This window comes from Hyposmocoma kahamanoa, unplaced genomic scaffold (genome assembly GCF_003589595.1).
Source record: "Hyposmocoma kahamanoa isolate Upper Pololo Valley unplaced genomic scaffold, ASM358959v1 102, whole genome shotgun sequence".
Taxonomy (NCBI): domain Eukaryota; kingdom Metazoa; phylum Arthropoda; class Insecta; order Lepidoptera; family Cosmopterigidae; genus Hyposmocoma; species Hyposmocoma kahamanoa.
The window spans coordinates 17,704,863-17,725,107 of NW_020653337.1; the positions used below are offsets into that span (position 1 = coordinate 17,704,863).

Consider the following 20,245-nt stretch of genomic DNA (forward strand, 5'->3'; position numbering starts at 1 on the left):
GTACTTCCCTGGACAAACTCTTTCACAAGGAGCTCTACTGCTATTAAATAAGATATTGCAATTGTATTAAACCATATGGTTTACATATATTTGAAGTAATATTCGGGTAGGTTAGTTAAACAGGTGACTGTTCCTTATCTCCTCCTCTCCTCTCTATCTTCTTATCGAATATAATATTTACTATTTTTTTTTTATAATATCAAGTGACGGGACGATTAAGTCGAGCGCCTGATTGTAAGCTACACGCCTGTTCATAACAGTTGCAATGCCATTCAGAGCTTCTAATCACAAAGATCTGAGGGGCACTGCCACTGCGCCCGTCAACCTGAGACATAAGTTGACAAGTCCCATGTGCCTGTAATTTCACCAGCACCCTTACCCTTCAAAACCGGAACACAGTAATGCTAACATTACTGCTTGGCCATAGAAATAGATTAGGTGGCAGTACTTCCCTGGACGAACTCTTTCACGAGGAGCTCTACTGCTTACAAAAAGGAAATACAATAGATATTTCGTTTTATTTTTATTTTTTAACATTAGATACAGGTACGTCAACGTATACTTACAGATTGCAACACCCTGACAGGGTGCAGTGTTTGTACGAGATACTTTTCTTTGTGCTATCCATCATGCAATTATACCTATTCACAAATTACAACTTGTAGCCATTGTTGTACCTCGATCATGATTTGACAAATACACCTCTACGGTAAAGATATAGATCACAGTATTAAGATTACGTTGGTAAGATTTAACGATAATATGTTTGAAATAATAAATGGAAGTAAAGGCGTTTATCAAGCTGTTGCCGGGTGGCCGGTAGTTTTAATTAAATTTTTAATTTATTGTGGAAGCGCTTGTGCAGCTTGCCTCGATTTCCCGCGCGCAATATGCGCCACATCTTTATCTAATGTTCCACTTGATTTCGTATTTATGCGTCCACACCGCCCTTTGTATGCTTTTATAAACAACAACACCGCAGCGTAATCTCTTTAGGTATTCAGTAATTAAAACGTTGCTCCCTTAAGTGTATCGTTCTCCTTTTTTTATTTATTCCCCAATTACGTACCGTAAAATACCAAGTGTTAGAAATTGTAACCAACAATTTCAAATGTGATGGTACCGCTGAAAAACTGTGAACAAATATTATTCTTACAAACTCACGTACGTGCCCTGCAAGTGTGAAGAAAGTTTGATTTAAGCACAAAGTTCTGTCTGTGACAAAAGTAAAGAAAAATCCTAGCTGAGCGGGTTTCAGCACGTTAAATAATATTTATTTTTGTAAACAATGTAATCGTCTACATGTAGATAAAATTACAATGTGCTATTTTGTACATTGGGTCATCATCATCATCAACCCATTTATTTAAACGTCCCACTGCAGGCCACAGGCTTCCTCTCAGGTGAGGGTTTAGGCATAGTCCGCCACGCTGACTCAGGATAGTGAACCTTTTTCGACGTGCAGGTCTCATCACGGTGTTTTCCTTCCCCCGAAAACCTCATGGTAAATTTCAAATTAAATTTCGCACATTCCGAGAAACGCAGCGTTGCGGGCCTGGATTTGAACCCACATTGGGTGTTAAGTATGAATTGAGTAGGCAGTTATGTAATAAAATTAATTTTACATTTACAATAACATTCTTTGATGAATTACAAACATCTATTGATGAATGCAATAGAGCTAAATCCGAGATTACGTTTACACTTATCATTATTATTAATTTTGTTCAATCACAGCCCAGAACGTATATTTAAAGTTTATTTGGTAAGATTTGCAAATGAGGGAATTTGTAAAGACACAGCTCGTAGCGCCGTAATTTTTTAATGGTGGTCAATTATTCTTCATCGTCATTGGAGATTTAATCGGTTTTAATGGGAAACTGAAAATCAGAAATTAAAATTTAATTCTTGACTATTTAAATGCTTTTATAATATTAGATACTATATATATTAGATATAGAATATTAGATATTAGAATATTTCCACTTAAGTCGAAGTAATAAAATTCAAAAAGTTTATTATTTTAAACGCCACAAATAAAAAAACGCCGGAAGACTATGTTGCTTATCCATTGCTTCCTGCTCTTACGACACAGTATAGAAAATCCTTCCGTTTTAGAAAGACTGGGTCTATTTGTGCCAGACCGTTACACTAGCACGGTGGGTCGCTTAGGACGGCGCGCACGCAACCTTTTTGCAATGCCAAACAAAACGCGCACTCTACATGGTTTCAACACACCGACCACTAAAGCGGTTGTCTTTGTGAATGAGTTCTTCGCTCTTGACCAGGTTGCTGATGTGTTCGCGGATAGTTGATCGCAACTCATAGCCGCTATTGTAAATTTTGTGAATTTACGTTATTGTAGAGCTATACAGAATTCAAATTGTTGTTATATTATTTTGTGTAACTTTTATTATTCTTATTATTACTATCATTATTATTATTATTATTATTATTATTATTATTTATCATCATTTTATAATTAATATTGTAATCCAATATCTTGCTGGGCGTGTTGGTTAATCTGTAAGTCCGCAAGAATTTCCTTATAAATAAAATAAAATATGCCAGTAACTATTTTTCATCACTTTTTCTGATTACATAAACAGGCAACAAAATTCTATTTAACTTTCTACATATCGCGTAATGAGAGTGATACAAAAAACTATACTTTTCATTTTTAACGTCATCTTGGATTTGAGAGTACGAACTTTATAATGCAAATACTCCCGTGTATGTTGTTTGCTACAAGACGTACCTATGACGTTAAGCTGTATAAGTGGAACAGGGCATAGGAGACAGCGCGATACTGACTTTTTTGGTAATGACAGAGATCGCTGACTTGTGAAACAATTTAGTAGTAACTTCGTGAGGGATATCCTCATTTTTTGGATAGTGTCGCTTTGCATTAAGACTAATATAATACAGGATTACTGAACCAGATCTACGCAGATTAATGGATAAGTTATAGGGTAATTTATTATTTTATTTTCGAAGTTTCAAATTAAATTTCACGACGATATTGCATAATAGGATATGTTAATTTACATTAAGGATTATGACGAATAGTGATACTACACGAAATTCTCAAAAATACCTTTATTTAATTGTGATAGGTGAAAATTTATGTAATACTTCTAAAAGTGTGTAGGTTCCCTTTTATTTTTGCTGAAAACCGCATTCAAAAATCTTCGTTCAGTAAGAAATTGCTGTTATCACAATTTTCAGAACTTTATACATAAGCGATATACTATATCGCTTCCTCGCGACCCAAAAACACATTGAAGTATATCGATGTCTTACTTTTTCAAACCCGTATCTTAAAAAGAGTGATTATTTAGGAGATGGCAAAACCTACTATTCATTTTAATTTCTTATAAAGGGTGTTAAATTGGATGCGTAACTTTAAGAATAGGTAAAAGTCAATGTGTGAATATAAAGGAAATTGTAAATCAGCCTGCAAAATTTGTATATACAATCCATTTTTTGCATTTCAGTCACTTTGGGCTTTAAGACACGAGTTTGAGAAAGTAAGGCAACAATATATATAAGATCATGGTTGAAATCCTCGGAAATTATATTATGACGTTGGCGTGTCGAGATTAAAATACGAACTTATGTATGTGTAAGTCACCTACCATTTTAATTGTGGTTAAAGTTTCAGCCAGACAACTTCTCGCCTGGCTGCTACCGATTTACTTGAATATCTGTACATATTTCAATGGTAATAATAATAAACACGTCATGCATAGGAATGTCGCTTACCAACAGGTTTTTTTTATGATACCAACAAGTTGTGGACCTGATTGTAAGCGACACGCCTGTCCATAATGGTTGCAGTGCCACTCAGAACACAAAGATCTGAGGAGCACTGCTACCTCGCCCGTCACCCTGAAACATAAGTTGACACGTCCCATGTGCCTGCCAAGCAATGCTCACACACATCATCTCTTGGCGGCAGAAATAGGTAAGGTCTCTCTGGACAAGGAGCTCTACTAAAAGTAAAATTCGTTCGTCCTTTCACTGGGTAACATAATAATCTCAGTACAGTGTACAAAAAAAACGACCTCAAAAGTTAGTGGAATTACATTTATTTGCCAAGTTTTATTGAAATCGGTTACCGGAAATTGCACGAAAACGGATTCATCCCCTAGTTTGCTACTCTTAGACGTGGAATATTTTCTTCAAATTTAAATGGGACCCATGCCGAGGTACCCTCTTTCCAACAAAAAAGAATCATCAAAATCGGTTCACAAATTCACAAGTTATTGCAGAACATACATAAAAAATTTTAAAAAATACAATCGAATTAGAGAACCTCCTCCTTTTTTAAACTCGGTTGAAAAAATGACATGTGCTCACCGCGCCACAACACAACCAAAAGTCTTATCAGGTGGGGACAAAATAGGCATATTTTGTTGGTGTGTTCTTATTTCTTTTTTTTTTTAATTAAATTAGAAGTTCTTTTATCAAATACCATGTCAAACTCTTGAGCTACACTATGAAAACTGGAGTATTTCACAGAGTGTAATGTTAACTTTTTCTTTTTTCTCAAGGCGTCGTGAATTTCGTGCGTGACCACGGGTGGTGCACCCCAAGATAAACGTGTGAATTTGTTATGAACGTTGAATTTTTGTTATTTCCAGGAAAAACGTACAAATATCACTTTCCTGGATTTATTACAGCTTCAAATATAATATTATCGTTATAAGTATAATATTTTCGTTTTTGTTTCACGTCGTACAATTTACAGTAGGTAAATAATAATTGCAATAACTCCGTGATTTTTTGGAAAGTTTTGGAATTGTACTGTTTCTACGCCTTTATAATATATTTAAAATTAAATAGCTATTTTAAAAGTAATACGTTTATTTTTTTAATTTGTTAATTATATAATTTAAGCGCCCTGTAAACAATAAAAAAAATTGTCACAGTCAGTTTTTGTAAAATTTTTTGGTCGTCTGCGATATTTGATATGTTTGTCAAATAATCTACGTGTTTGTTGGAAATCTAGAGTGACAGCGTTTTGACAAACAAAATTGAACGTTTGCTGGCATTTTATCAAACATAACGTCAGTTATCGTCTAAAAATAATCGTAGAATAATAAATATATAATAGAATAGTAAATCAAAAGTTTTGTTGTCTATACGTAGGAACTAAAAGCAGCATTCTGGTTCTGCGCGCGATATTTCTTTTAACCAATTTCGTGGGTATGCTTTTCTTTTAATTTTAACCATTCTCTAGACCACCGTCTATTCCTCATTTTCTTAATTAATATACAATGCTAGAGTTAATACCAACGCTTTATATGTAACACATTGTGGTACGGTACGACTTTATAAGGAAATAACTAAATCTGATTTATAGGTAAATCTGTCACAATCGTTTGATCTTTGATTTGATCGTTTGCGGCATTGTTTGCAGAAAACATGAGGTTGAAGGGTAAATTGGATCGTTTACAGGTGCTTTATAGAAACCAAAATGTTCAAACCAGAGTAAAAGCCTCAAAGGAGGGAAACGTATTATATTAGAAAATAAGGAAAAAATGGATAAGTTTATCGTTCATTTCTCTGATCTCTTATTAGTATGTTGATAATTAACGATAGAACTTTGGCACTTAAGACACTGTTTATGTTAAATATAAATTAAAAATACGCTAACAGATAAACTGTCCCATTTTATTCCATATGGCCACAAACTGGACGACACGACAGCGAATGGCGCGGTGGTACGTTGATGGTATTCTATTCGCGACGCCAGCCATCAAAATAACGCAACTTAAAATTATTATTTATTAACTTTATTAAGCATTGGCTGTACCACCATCCACCAACTATCAGCTTGAAAAGGTAACAAATAATTAAGAAATTGGAATCGTAATATATTTAAACTAAACATTAATTCGTGTAAGACTCTAACAACTAAAACCCGCCATTTTTATCTGAACCACTTTGAGAAGTAACTTGAAAAAAATCTTTCACATTTTTAAAAAGACATGAAAAGAACACAGCACCCTCGTTTTTTTTCCAGAAAAAGTAAAATGAAATATGACGCTAATTTTTATTTTATGATTACGTAAAACTAAAGGATGGGAAAAAACATTATTGAAATATCGTTGTTTCCGATTTCCACAACACAAGTACTTTAGTTACTTACTTTGAGATCGGAGCAACGTATACTGTGATGTTGTCTACAGCAATAAGGCCGCCTGTTACATTAGCTTACTCTGTGATACTCTTCAGTGTTGTAGTAATTTTTAATGTGCATTAAACGATATTTCATTCATTCATATATATTATTATTTATTTTTAAATTTCTTCATTTGTAGAGCGAGTCCTTTATGTTTTGTTTCGCAATCGATCGTACCAACTTTGGAAAACGCTTACAATACAATGAACTTAGTTAAAAACGTTTTAGGGCGTTTTGGTACTTCTGGGAACTTCTCATCATAAACTGACGTCCCTCTACGTGCATTAGAACATTGAGCTGGAGCGCTGCCGAGCAATCTTATCGATTTTTTAGGTGTTCGCGATTGTTACACATAGAACATCAAACTGTTTTTTCGGGTCTAAATCGCTTATATTTGTTTTATCAAACAAATCAACATTAAGGGCCCTTTAGATGTAGTTAAAGCTGTGACCATGGGACCAATTTTCATATACTTGACAAAAACTGAAAGCTATAAGCCGTAAACCCGAAGAATTGACATTCTTTGGGTTTACTGCTTGTACCCTGACGAGTACTGGTAGTTCTATATGACCTAAAACTAAGCAAAGCAATAAAGGTTCTGGTAATTCTGTATTATCCACAACTACGCAATGCTGCATGTAAACTATGAAACTAAAAAAATGCTCTGGCAGTACTGTATATCCACAACTGTAGGTATAAGCCCTTGATCCACAACTAAGCGCCGCACAAACGTGTCTTGTGTTGGATACAAGCAACCGGCAACTAGAATATTCTATTTTCATACAATTACGGTTGCCGCAACAGGCGCCTGTGGCCGGTTGCCACAACCGGCGACTGTGTCGATTTCATATTAATTATTATGAAAATAGAATATTCGCTTTTAGCTGTCGATTGCTAGTATCGAACACAAGACACATGTTTGCGCGGCGCCTAAGCTAGAAGCATGCAAGGTTATGGACAAAGTATATTGTTATTATGATTCATAAAGATTCTACAAAAAAATCCTACTATGATACTGAACTCGAACCACTCAATTGTTGTAGAGTCCAGTCGGCTCGAAGGAATTTTTGTTCGATCTTTTTAACTGACTTCAAAACAGGAGGAGGTTCTCAATTGGACTGTCTTTTTTACGTGTTACGCGATAACTCCTGCATTTGCAAAACGATTTTGATGATTCTTTTTTGTTAGAAAGAGGGTACCTCAATAGTGGTTCCATTCAAATTTGAAGAAAATACTCCACCTCTAAAGGTGGCAAACTAGGGGGTGAATGACTTTTGAGTTGTCAGTGTTGTATGGCGCGTTTTCTATACAAATTTGAGATATTTCGGTACAACGTTAATAAACGCAGCTCCGCACACCGTTGGGTGGCGCGGAGCAGTGTGACAATCGCCTAAAGGAGTCACCACACTTATAAGTGGCTTGGCCGATCGGAAAAAGCTTTATGTCCATGTAATAAGGGCGGAAAAACCCGTGACACATTTCGTTTCCGCCTGGATTCGCGTAGGCAAAACGTACGTCCCTTTCGCTCTTATTACGCAGACTTTTTCTCACCGGCTTAATGCGATTCAACGTCGATAAGTATGATTACCCCTTTACTTAAAAGTTTGAACAAGTCGCCTAAAACAAAAACTCAAGTTAAAATTACAGATGATAGAAAGTAAAAAACGCTCAATTCGGATTTTGGGTGTTTTTATTTCTCAGGAAGCAAATGATTCACAGCATTGGTGGGATACAGAGGTCTTACAATACTGGGCCGAAACATTCATTTTCCTGAAACGTTTGATCTCTTATTAATTAGTAGTACAACAGCTTAGAATACATAAGTACCCATTTATAAAAATGTGGGAAAAACAATTGTTGAAAACGATGTTTGTAGGAAAGTACATTTTATTTAGTAAAGCAAATTTCTTTTTTTTTAATATTTTTATAATAAACTACACACCTTACTAAATCACAATTGCTAATTATGTCAAAAATTATTTATCACATTTATAACATTCTGTACAAAGTAAAAAAATATTTTCATACTTCAACTATGCAATACAAAAACAAAGCTGCTTTAAAATTACTAGTTGAAATTGATCCGTTACAAAAGGGTTGTGATGAGTAACAGTAAATATTATTTATTTATAATAGAGGCAAACCGTTACATCAAAAATTCAATAAATATACAGTCATAACACTTTTTGTACGCACGTAACGAACGCCATCCTTGTATCATGAGTGATGCCACAGCTGTTACTTGTACACACAAATTATCATAACTATTTCAATCTATGTCCGACGGTTATAAATATTATTATAACAAAAGTGATAAATTATAAATAACACAAAAACTACCTTACAAGGACTTACAAACTTCATAAGGAGTGAAATTTAAGGTTCTTACAACAAATCTCTAACGATTTAGTTCAGGATATATGGATTCGAAACTTATGTGTAATTATTGCAATATTTTCGAGGAATTTTTATAGTTACATTTTCACAACATGACAACGATCTTAAATCTTTACATTAGTAACTTATAAATACAGTGTATGGTTCATAGTAAAGAAATGGATTCTCTTTTTTAACTTTACCTAATATTGAAAACGTTAACAATTCACATAATTATAGCTATTAATCTTCGTTAACATATAATATTAGCGGACACGTAATAGTTATATCTTATTTGATATGTTGATAATTTGCATTATTACTCTTTTAATTATTGCAGAAGCCAAGGCAAGACATTGACGTTAACAATAATGTACCCTAAACAAAGCAGACAAGAACACCTCAAACTGAACGCTGTAGGCACGAAAAGAGAACACATAATCCTACCGTGAAGTACCGCAGTGTGGTGATGCCGATTGACCCCGTGTGGAGCAACCGGCACCTCCCTCGGCCCCAGACGCCCCCGCTCCCACCCGTGCGCGTGACGCATCCGACTATACAAAAACATATTTTTATAATAATTATGCAAAAACAATTATACAACCCTGCTAAATTTGAACTGTTCTCCAAAATGGGGACACTAAAAATGCAAAATTGTGATTTGTGACAATGATCGTAGAGAAACAATCAAATATATTCTATAGGGACACTCGAATTATTACAAATTAATTTACAATATACTCAATCTCTAAATTATCAACTAATAACATAAAATGAAATTATTTACAAAATATGCGCACATCAAATGTGACATGCCAACTCTTACATATTTGTTATTATTTACAATGACTATTATAGACATTAATTTTAAGGAGCATTGCATTTTCGTGAGCTTGATCAAAACAATACCTTGTTCAATAGATATTATCAAAACGGGTCATTATGCACACAAAATGTGTTAAGTCATTCACAATAACAACTCATTTACTTTGGGTTATATTTTATCGTTGAGACGGTAATCAATGTTTATACTAACAATTCGGACTTTGTAGGGCTTCATCAACCCTCACCAAAATTCATACAATTATTAGAAGCCCAACAAACGGTTAGCAATAGAAATCAGTCTTGGATCAGGAAACAAATCAGTACGTAATTTTTAAGTTTATTGAATTTCACGATTTTTACTACCATGATATTCATTTTTTTTTTGGGAAATTATTCCAGTAGTTTGTTATAATTTATTAATACAAAGATCGAACACAGAAAAAATCCTTTGATCACTTGAAACACTTCCGGCACAGTATGCTTGAAGGCTCTGGTTCGAATCCAGCCAGATCGAGGAAATTTTTCTTAGTGTTCGATCTTTGTATTAATAATTCTAACAAATTAGTACGTTTTATAGAAATTCGTCACACTCCGATTTCAACTGTGAACAGAGTTTAGGAGTCACATTGGCTTACGATTAACAAGTGGGGCTATCCACTAATCTATTACGTACACTGATGGTAGTTTATGGAAGAATACAGAATCTAAGGGAATTCCATCACCAAGGAATCCGAAAAACTTAAGCCGCCTTCAAATTTGACGTTTACAGAAGCAGCAGCTGCACCACTAATAATTCTTATATATATTATCTAGTCTGCATAAGTGGCGCCCGCGTAACTCGATTGTCGCGCTGTAGCTGCGCTTCCAAATATTATATGAAATTATTAATACAAAGATCGGACATTTAGAAAAAATCCTTCGATCTGGCTGGATTCGAATCAACGTCTTCCAGCAAACCATGCTAGACGCTATGCCAACTACGCCACTTTTTATCAACCAACCAAATTCTTCTATGTTTATGTTTTGTCTTTGTTTTCGTTTTTTTAACGGCTTTTTTGCCGTAGCGCCATCTGTGACAATCGTGTATGAAAATTAGTAGTGACGCTTCCAGAAGCGTCTAATTTGAAGGCGCCCAAGCCAAATTACATCGCTTATTTTTATCACACAGTTAATAGTCACCCAGTCTTATTGTTATATTGTTATGGGCACAAAACAGCAGCAGACGCAGCTTAAATACATATATTCTAAACATATATTAAACAAATAGTCAAAACAAACACGTGCACCACAATGTAGTTATTATGGAATTCCACAACATTCAACAATTGCTTTCTAATGTTAATGTTACCTACAATTTGACATAATTTTATAAAATATGCTCTTACTTGTACTAAAAAAGATGTACTAAATGTTCTAATGGAGATAAGATGTTACTACAGTGACGAAGATATAAAATGAACTGACTAGAATCGGTTAAGCGGAAAATACGCGTGCACAAGACAATAACAATGACAACGCCTATGCCTCTTGCAGTGTTTTAATTTGTCATAATCGAGTGAAATTGCGTAATTTGTCGCGTTCATCCGCTAAGTCCATCCATAGTTTTAAAGTATGATGTCAAAAAAATTACCAAAAATGTGTAATCGCACATGAGATATTGTAGCCTTGTGTATCATTTGTATTTTTATTTGTTTACCCCAATATCCCACAAAAATAGACAAATTTTCCAATAAAAAATATTTAAATCTGTGATGTCATTATCACGGAAAACAAAAACAACAACACAATCTTCGTCACTATGCAAATACAAACTAATGAAGGTTTCAACGAATTGTGACGATGGCTACTAGGGCTTTCTTACACCATATTTCGATTTCGTCTGGCACAAATATTTTGTACAAATCATAACCTGCTGCTGTCACCAATAAATCATTCATGGAATTCCCTCGAAATTCTTACACATACGCTACTTGTCCAAAAATAATGGCACTTTCAATTTATACAATACAATATGTACAAGTAAACAAAAGAAATGGAATACGTTACAATTTTTCATAAATTTTATTAGTCAAATGTGTTGGATCTAAATTATATTGTTGATCATTAAATCACAATCTATTTACAAATTTTAACTAGTTCAGCTTCCTCTTCCACATTGTTTTCGACATAACAATTTCAAATATGCATAATATATTGATTGTACTTGAACATTGACAAGATGTTCTAGATAATATCACACACATCGATCATACCTAGTGCTCTGGAATGTGTGATATGTATATAACAATAAAATGTCGAGTAAATAAATTGAAAGTGCAATTACTCTTAAACATTACAAATCAAAAGTCACCGCTCTAATAAGTTAGTCCACTAAGCGCACATAAGAATAACGTCATAGGTCATATATTTCGATCTACGATCAAAACGTCCGTGAAATTCATACTCGCCACGCGCCACGGCGGGTATACCCATGGCACGCGAACGGATTGGTTCAGGTCGGTATATACGCAATTTAAACCTGACACTTTGGTACTAATGGACAGATCGCACGTCGATCGGACGTCGTCAACTGTACAAGCTGGGCCTCGCCCCGGCAGGTGGTGACGCGCGCTACCGATCGAGGCGGAAGCCGGGTCGAGCCACTGGTGCCGAGACGGCTTTGGCCGAGCCCTACTTGTCGGCAGGCTCGGGCGGCGCGCCACCGAAATCCAATTGATAGCCGCCGGCACGCGTCATCTCCTCCATACTGGGCTCTTTGCATTCGTGACCGGCGTGGCCCGCCGCGCCGCAGTTCCAGCAGGACAGTTTCGGCGGCGCGTACACCACCGGCATGAAGCCGCCGTATTGTGGCGGCGTGGGATAGTGCGGGGGTTCCCCGTTGGCGAAAGGCGGCGGCGGCGCTCGGAATGCCGGCGGCGGCGTGGGGTAGGCGAACGGCCGGGGGTACGGAAGGAAGGGCCCGGGCGGCGGCGCAGAGGGCGTCGCGCGGCGAGGGGGGGGCGCCGGCGTGCCGGGTGGGGACGGAGGCGCGCTGGACCCGCTGTCCGACGACGAGAGCGGCGGCGGGCAGAACGCGCCCGCTCGTCTCCGGACGCCGTTCAGTTTCTCGAGGGACCGATACTGATGCTGCACCGCTAGTTCGCGCAACCTTTCGTCGCCGATGCTATGTCGCATCTGAAACATCGTAAACGAGTCGAATTGGGGACGAGCCGGATGACAACTGTAGACGAAAACCGGTGAGCACGAGAAGGGTCGCGAATACGAAGGAAGCGACGGTCGGCTCAGAGTCGCCGGAGCGCTCACCTCGCCCACGGTGAGATTGTCGAAGGTGGCCGCGAGGTGCGCGAGCGCGGGCTGCGGCGGTTCCAGGGGCGGCCCGGGCAGCGCGGGAGGCGCGGGGGGCGCGGGCGGCGGCGGGCTGCGGTCACGCGACGGGCGACGGCGGGCGCGCGGCGACGCGGCGCGACTGTCGCCCGGTGATGACACCAGCGGCGACGTCGGCGCGGCGCCAGCCATCGGGTAGTTTATTACCTACAAGCAAAATACGGTGATCTTCAGTAGGGCTAGCACGATAGAGACGAGATACTGCTATTCTCGCGCATTATCGCGCGAGCCCTACAAAAACGCAAACAAAATACTGGGTATTATTGTGAAACCAAAGGCAATACCAACTTTGGGTATAACAAAATCTAATGCGACCTGACAGTCTGTTTGTCGCATTCAAGAATGATTCGAAACCTACTTAAAAGCAAGTACTAATTGGCAACATTACATAGTAAACTGGCACTGACGGCAAAAAAGCCGTTTAAACCCAGTACAAGCACATAGGGAAAATTCGTAAGATCTACTAACTCGGTCTGTAACTCAATTGACAAGAGCGGTGGCCCCGAAATGGCAACAGACGCTGGTTCGAGTCCAGTCAAATTGAAGGATTTTTTGTTTGTGTTGTTCCATGTTTGTAGTTATTAATCATAGTAGTGAGGTATTTTCACAAAAAATATATGAATATCGTAGTATTAAAACATCATGATATTCTATTAATACTTATTGAATGGAGTTCTTATTACAATGTTTTAAGAAAGTACTTATTTATAAAGTGTTCTTGGTGTAACACAATACTGTATTTTTTTATTATCAGTCGCAAATAGCGGCAGTGTGTTTTACAGCACAACATTCTTCATTGACATATTTGTAGCAATATTAAAAACTATACTGAGAAAATAATGCCTAACTAAATGTTATCTATTTTCATAAAATAATTCCTTGTTTAAATATCTGTAAATGTACTAAAAAGGTGCACGTAGCACTATTTATTTACACATTTCACGTCGACAATCCGCATTTGGCCAGCATTGTTGATGGCCTAAGGGCGAGTTCCCATTATGTCATAACGTTTTAGTTATCGTTTGACAACTGTCGCATTTAGCCTGTTCCCATATAACGACTATCTGTCGTGAGCGTTTACTTTATCGTTGAAGGACTGTCGTGTCTAGCTGTTGCTACTAGATCGTGACGACAATTTATCGTTTATGAGAAAAAATTTGTCGTTTGCACAACAGAACCTTTTCAAGTTGCTATTGTCTGTCGTCACATTTTAATCGTGACGTTTTATTTATCGTGTGACGACGGGTGTTCCAGCTCTTCCCATCGTCTTCGTAAATTGTAATAATTGCAGTTATTATAATTGTAAAAATAAAAAATTGTTTTGTTTTCGTAAAAAGTCGTGAATGACAGTTGTACTACATGTGAACAACTTCATTTAAATACAAGGCACAACACTTTAAACTGCACGACTACCTGTCGTCACGACATAATGGGAACGCGCCCTAAATCTATTTCTTAGAGGAAATCCTGCGCTAGAACATTTAAGTAACGTGTGTTGAGAGTAGGAACTCGCTTCAGGTCCCACTGAACACTGGCGTCAAATCATAAAAGTCAAAAGTACATGTTTTTAACTGAAGTTCATCTGTTTCTCTCATTATTGTCAAATTTAAAACTGTAAGAGCTGTCAAATTACTAGACTTCCTATATCATAAGATTTTAATTTAACGGACATTTATTTTATATTCACACATTTGCTTTTACCTATTCTTAAAGTAATGCATCGTAATTAACACCCATGATAAGAAATTTAAAATAAATACAAAGTTGTGCCATCTCCTGAATAATCACTCTTTATAAGATACGAGTTTGAGAAAGTACGGCATCGAAATTATAAATGCTATTACACAGCGTAGTCTTTTTACACGTGCAGTCTGTGGGTTGGCTGTACGCGAAGGACATACAACGCGCAATATAGCGCGGGCTGGGGCTGCCGCGCTACTGCAGCGACTCGGGTATGTTCGCGGAGGCGCACACAGACGGGTTTGCAGCCATCATGCACAAGAGGTGTACCACGATGCTATGCCGCCTGCGCAACAGCCCCAACCGCATCCTGAGCACGTTGTCCGCACGTTGGAACTCGGCGTTGTTAGCTCATTGGATGCGACTGCATGCCGTCGTCGCATAGTATTGTTAATATAATGTTATATTTATTTTGTGTTGCTGTATTTGTATTGTGTACCCTTAGACTTAACATTTTGTAATTTACTAACTTACTAACTTATATATATCTATATATATATATATATATATATATATATATATATATAAATTTTTATATAATTTTATATATTGTATACTTTTTATATAATATCGAGTGACGGGACGAACAAGTCGTGCGCCTGGTGGTAAGCTACACGTCTGTCCATAACAGTTGCAGTGCCACTCAAGAGCTTTAAATCGCAAAGATCTGAGGGGCATTGACACTGCACCTGTCACCCTGAGACGTAAGTCGTCAAGTCCCGTGTGCCTGTAATTTTACCAGCACGCCTACCCTTTAAAACCTGAACGCAGTAACGCTCACATTACTGCTTGGCGGCAGAAATAGATTAGGTGGCAGTGCTTCCCATGTAGACGTATAGTAATACAACTGTTTCAAGATGATTCAACATTTCTTCAGTGTGTAAATTCAAAATCTAATACGAAAGCTTGTACTTCATCTCTCACTTTGAATAACAGAACATGTAAAAGCCTCTAAAAAGGCCAAGCAGAAAACTCAAAACTGGTGAAATCCAAAAAGGGCACCACCAATAGGAAAAGTTTTAGACATCTTATAGTACAAAAATAAGCAAAGAAGTATAACTTACCTCTATTGGTTGATTAATGGGTGAAATGATGATATTTGCAGGCCAAGGGTGCTGCCCTATGAACTCAGGTATGCTGTAGGGGGGCAGAGGCAAGCCGGGAGGGGGGTGCGTCACCTCTCCCAGCATAGAAACCACTCCTCCTGCCCCGCTCAGCACTGGTGGTGAGCCGAGTTCTGGTACTGGGTCTGTGCTTTGGGGCTGGAATAATAGTAAAATTGACTATAATTATTTTGGTGTACAAAAGTTACTAATTATATATAAACAAACAAATATGTTGTTTTTATAACCAAATTTATTCAGGAACATCCTAAACATACCCATTTCAATAAAAAAATATCATCAATATTGGTTCACAAAAGCATGTATAATAAATACATAATATATGAAGTAAAACAAAAATAAAATAAAAAATTAAGATCACCATTTTGTCAAAAAATTACTGTTTTTATACACGGTATTATCAAACCAATGAAGAAATGATGGCTCCTTGCAATTCTTATAGGAAAGCTGTCCTAGGCAATAAGCATGGTAAATACAGTATTACAGAATCATTACAATGTTATGCCATAAAATGAAATATATATCACAAAACCCAGAAGATAAATACAATATGATAACCATACCAGCACAACATTGCACAAAATTAAAACAATAATGTTAATAACTTCACAGAAACTCGGCCTCTCTCTACTATGATTTCATTTGGATTTGAACATACAAACCAATATAAAACTAATGAGATTCAACTGTAAGATCCATAAGCATTTTTGTGTTTCAATATAGACACAAGTGAAAATTACTGATTGAGCTTACATGTTACGACATACAACAATACTGGGAGGTAATAAATTTTCTATTGTTACGTTAAGCAAAAAGGTTGTTGCTGATCTTAGATATTAAAAGATTAAGAGAAAACTGGATTGCTAATTATGGGCCAGTAATTATATCCCAATAATAGAAATTAATAAAAAAAATCTAAATTATGCACCAGACAATCCAACCAATACATGGTGGTTTGGTAAGAATATCAAAGTAATAAATGCAGGGACACTATATGCCAGGAAAGCAAAACGTATAGACCAAAATAAAACTTCACCTGGCACTTAAATTTCTCCTGAATTATGCACAAATAATAGAATTGATATATATACACAAATACAATAATGATAATGGTAGTTCTAAATAAGGCATTTATTTTATTTTTAATTTTCACGATTACTGCAATTTTGTTTTAATTTCTTTTTCTAAAATATTATTTTCAACAATTGATTGTAGTTTATGTGCTTTAGCATGTGAAATAAAGTGCATTTCAATTATTTTATTTTATTTATATAGTTGTCAGTAACATGATAATGATATTTGTAATTTTTCTGCAATATGGTGCTAACACTATTTTTAGAAAGATATTTAGACTGCATAATTCTTGGTTATTTCAGAATAGAATAAAAATATAGTCATGGATTTTACCATTTTTTTTTATTTTATAAAACTTTCCAGGTAGATAATCAACAGTACAAAAAATAAGATTGATGAAAAAATGAGGAAAAGCAGGCAGAATTAATTTTGTCTACCATCCCAATGATATTCAAAAAAACTGAAACTCATAATTAACTCATAATGACAACAAATTGAGCCAACACATTTGCTATATCAATGTCTCAACAGGTGGAAAGGATAATTGTTGCTTATTTATTATATAGGATTATTGATAGTAAGCTGTATATAGGCGGAAGAGGCATAAATTCAATGCCATACTTTCTCAAACTCATATCTTATAAAGAGTGATCATTCAGGAGATAGCAAAACTTTCTATTTTTTGAAATTTCTTATCAAGGGTACTAATTTGGATGCATTACTTTAAGAATAGGTAATAATCAATGTGTAATTTATGAAGGAAATGTGATATGAAATCAGCCTGCAAAATGTGTACATACAATCCAATTTTTGCATTTCAGTAACTTTGTGCTTTAACATAAGACTTTGAGAAAGTAAGGCGACGAATTTTAAATGTTCTGGTTTGACTTATGAACAGCATCAGCGTCCCATGTAAAGGTACCTTATTGGGGTATTTTAAATGGAACTTGGTGACTATGCTCACCTCCTTGAAAAATTGATTCAAAATTTTAAAAGTGGTGACTTAAAATTTTGAATTATATTTGAATCCACTTTTCCTTCCCTATCCTTACACTGGTTTGTTCCATCATCACTCTCATCAAAATTCTCAAAACGAGAGGACATGCTCATATATCATCACCCTTATTTAATTCCAAACTTCACTTGGAATTGTGATTTACTGTTTAATCACATAGTTATAATAGACCCCTTTGGGCTTTTCATTTTGAATTAAAGTAAATTATGGAGATCAACTACAGCTTTATACAAGCACCAAATGATTGTGTACTTTATTAACCCATAACCTATGACTGCTAAGCACTGGACTCTGAGGGTCGTATTCTAGAACTCTATTCAATGTTCAAGTCAAGATTGCACTGGCAACACAAGCACTGGAAATATGACTCTAATGGCAGGGACTTGAGTATGATTTCTAGTGCTTTAAATTATACTCAAGTCCTGACTCGAGCATTGGTAGAGTTCTGGAATATGACCCTGAGTGTTCAACGGTCGATGTATGTATACATCTTAAACAGGCAATTATAACTTACAACTGACACTTTAATAACTATGTACATATAAAGTAATAAATTAATTATAATTCAATGGAAAACTATGACCATGATTTCAATACCTCCAATGAATATTACACCAACTTCATTTTTGGACCTGTTCTGTTTTTACTTTGTTTATTTCTTTCCCAAAATTAGAGGACCATAAAGTGAGTAAATAAATATGACTGTTTACAAAAATAACAGAAACTGACCAAAAAATAAAGTTGGCAAAATGTTCATTGCACTGAGAATTTACTCTAGTGATGTTGAATTTGAAGGCCCTGGTGGCCCAACGCTTAGCACTGTGGATGCTGGACAAGGAGGGCTCAAGTTCGATTCCTGGAAGGACCGATTCAGGAAATGAACTTTTCAAAATGGGTTCTGGTCTGGATGTTTTGGGTAGTAGTAGTAAATGCCCTGGTTTTTGACCAAGTAACGGGTGTGATTGTCTTGCACATTATTATTATTAAATGGTACTCTCAATGTGATTAAGAAAGTGTGGAAATAGAGAAAAGCATGGAAATAACAATAATGACACTCACCTGCACCCCAGGCTTAACAAATATCAAACCAGGTGGTGGGCCCATATTAGACATGTTAGGCGGTGGAACTGACATATTAGGGGTGACATTGGCTTGTGTATGGCAACCACTCACTGGTGTAACATTTATGTGTTCTTGCTGCTCCTGGTACTGTAATCTCTGGTCCTCCACATTCAATTTTTCCAATATTTCCCGAAAATGTGTCTTCTGGTCAAATGTGAAAGCTGGATGGTGAAGAGCCATTGTGTACAACAACAAGATTTCCTCCAACAGGTCCCCGTACAAGCCTTTTAACAGTCCACTCTGCTCTAAACTGACCATAGCGTTGTACAATGTAGTAGCACACGCGAAATTGCACGACCTCAGCAACGACACGTAAAGGGCCATTTTCCGTCGAGTCCTGGGGTCTGTGTTCGCGCCTCCAATGTCTGCCGCCAAGTCTGTGGGGTTGTTCGCTCTGAGTTCGGCACCACGCAACTCCTGAAAGTCCCGCTTACCGAGCTCCTCGAGGTACGTGCCAATGAAACGCAGTTCAAACGGCAGGCACATATTTAATAATGTACACATCGCATCTATTCGTTTATAGCTTTCTAATTCTTTAAACCATGATACCACGTCCTCTTTGCAAACCATTTCCAGAACACATTGAAATTTTATGTAAAGAATCAACCGATCCCCTGCTGCCGAAGCGCTTCCGTTGCTTATGATGTTTGGCACAGACGGTTCTTGTGATAATATGATGGTTGTAATCTACGAATTGTCGATTGTAACATTAGTAATATAGCTTTTTATCAGTATTTCCCGAAGTACAGTATATTGGTTAAGCAACTACGAGCAATGCTAGTAGAGTAGTTTTGTCTTGTCTATTCTTCAGTGTTCCCAACGCAGGAAAACATAGTCAAAAACGACAGAAGTCACCAAAAAGACGCAGTCAGTTCATTTTTTTTTTAATTAGAGTCTATGTTGTCGGCCACGGAGTAAAAGCAGGCAAAAGTTGCAATTTCTACGCATAGATAATGGAATAGCATTGGGCATGGGTAAAAAATATCGATATTTTTTCATTAAATATCGTCGATATGTTTTATCGCAGCCAGAGCATGTATGTTACAATATTTTAAAATAATATCAATACATCTTAGAGCATACCACACAGGAATCGCCATTCATAAGCAGTTCCCTGTCAAAGTATCATAAATACTACATTCGAATCGATTTTTTTTGCATATCCGCTATCGAATTCATTGCATCAAGTGCTCCACGAAATAAGCCGTCTTACACCGTAGTAACTTGTAAAAATAACTGCTGCTATATACAGTCTAGCCAAGGATGGACTTGCGTTCCATTACATATACAAACCTACAAGTAAGACTCACAGATAGAAATGGTGGAAAAAAGATATTTATACTGTTGTACGCGGATAGGTTCCAAAGTAAACAATCAAATATGAGAAGACCTGAA

At 36.6% G+C, this 20,245-nt stretch overlaps 1 protein-coding gene across 1 annotated transcript; it reads right to left on the reverse strand.

The window, feature by feature from the left end:
• Positions 1–11,437: 11,437 nt before the first annotated feature.
• Positions 11,438–19,471, reverse strand: LOC113234808 (extensin). The gene is made up of 4 exons (XM_026470304.1): positions 18,788–19,471; positions 15,580–15,777; positions 12,695–12,922; positions 11,438–12,565 (listed from the first exon to the last, which is right to left on the reverse strand). Exons 1-4 carry the CDS (start codon positions 19,418–19,420, stop codon positions 12,062–12,064), a joined length of 1,563 nt encoding a protein of 520 aa, XP_026326089.1. The 5' UTR covers positions 19,421–19,471; the 3' UTR covers positions 11,438–12,061.
• Positions 19,472–20,245: the final 774 nt, after the last annotated feature.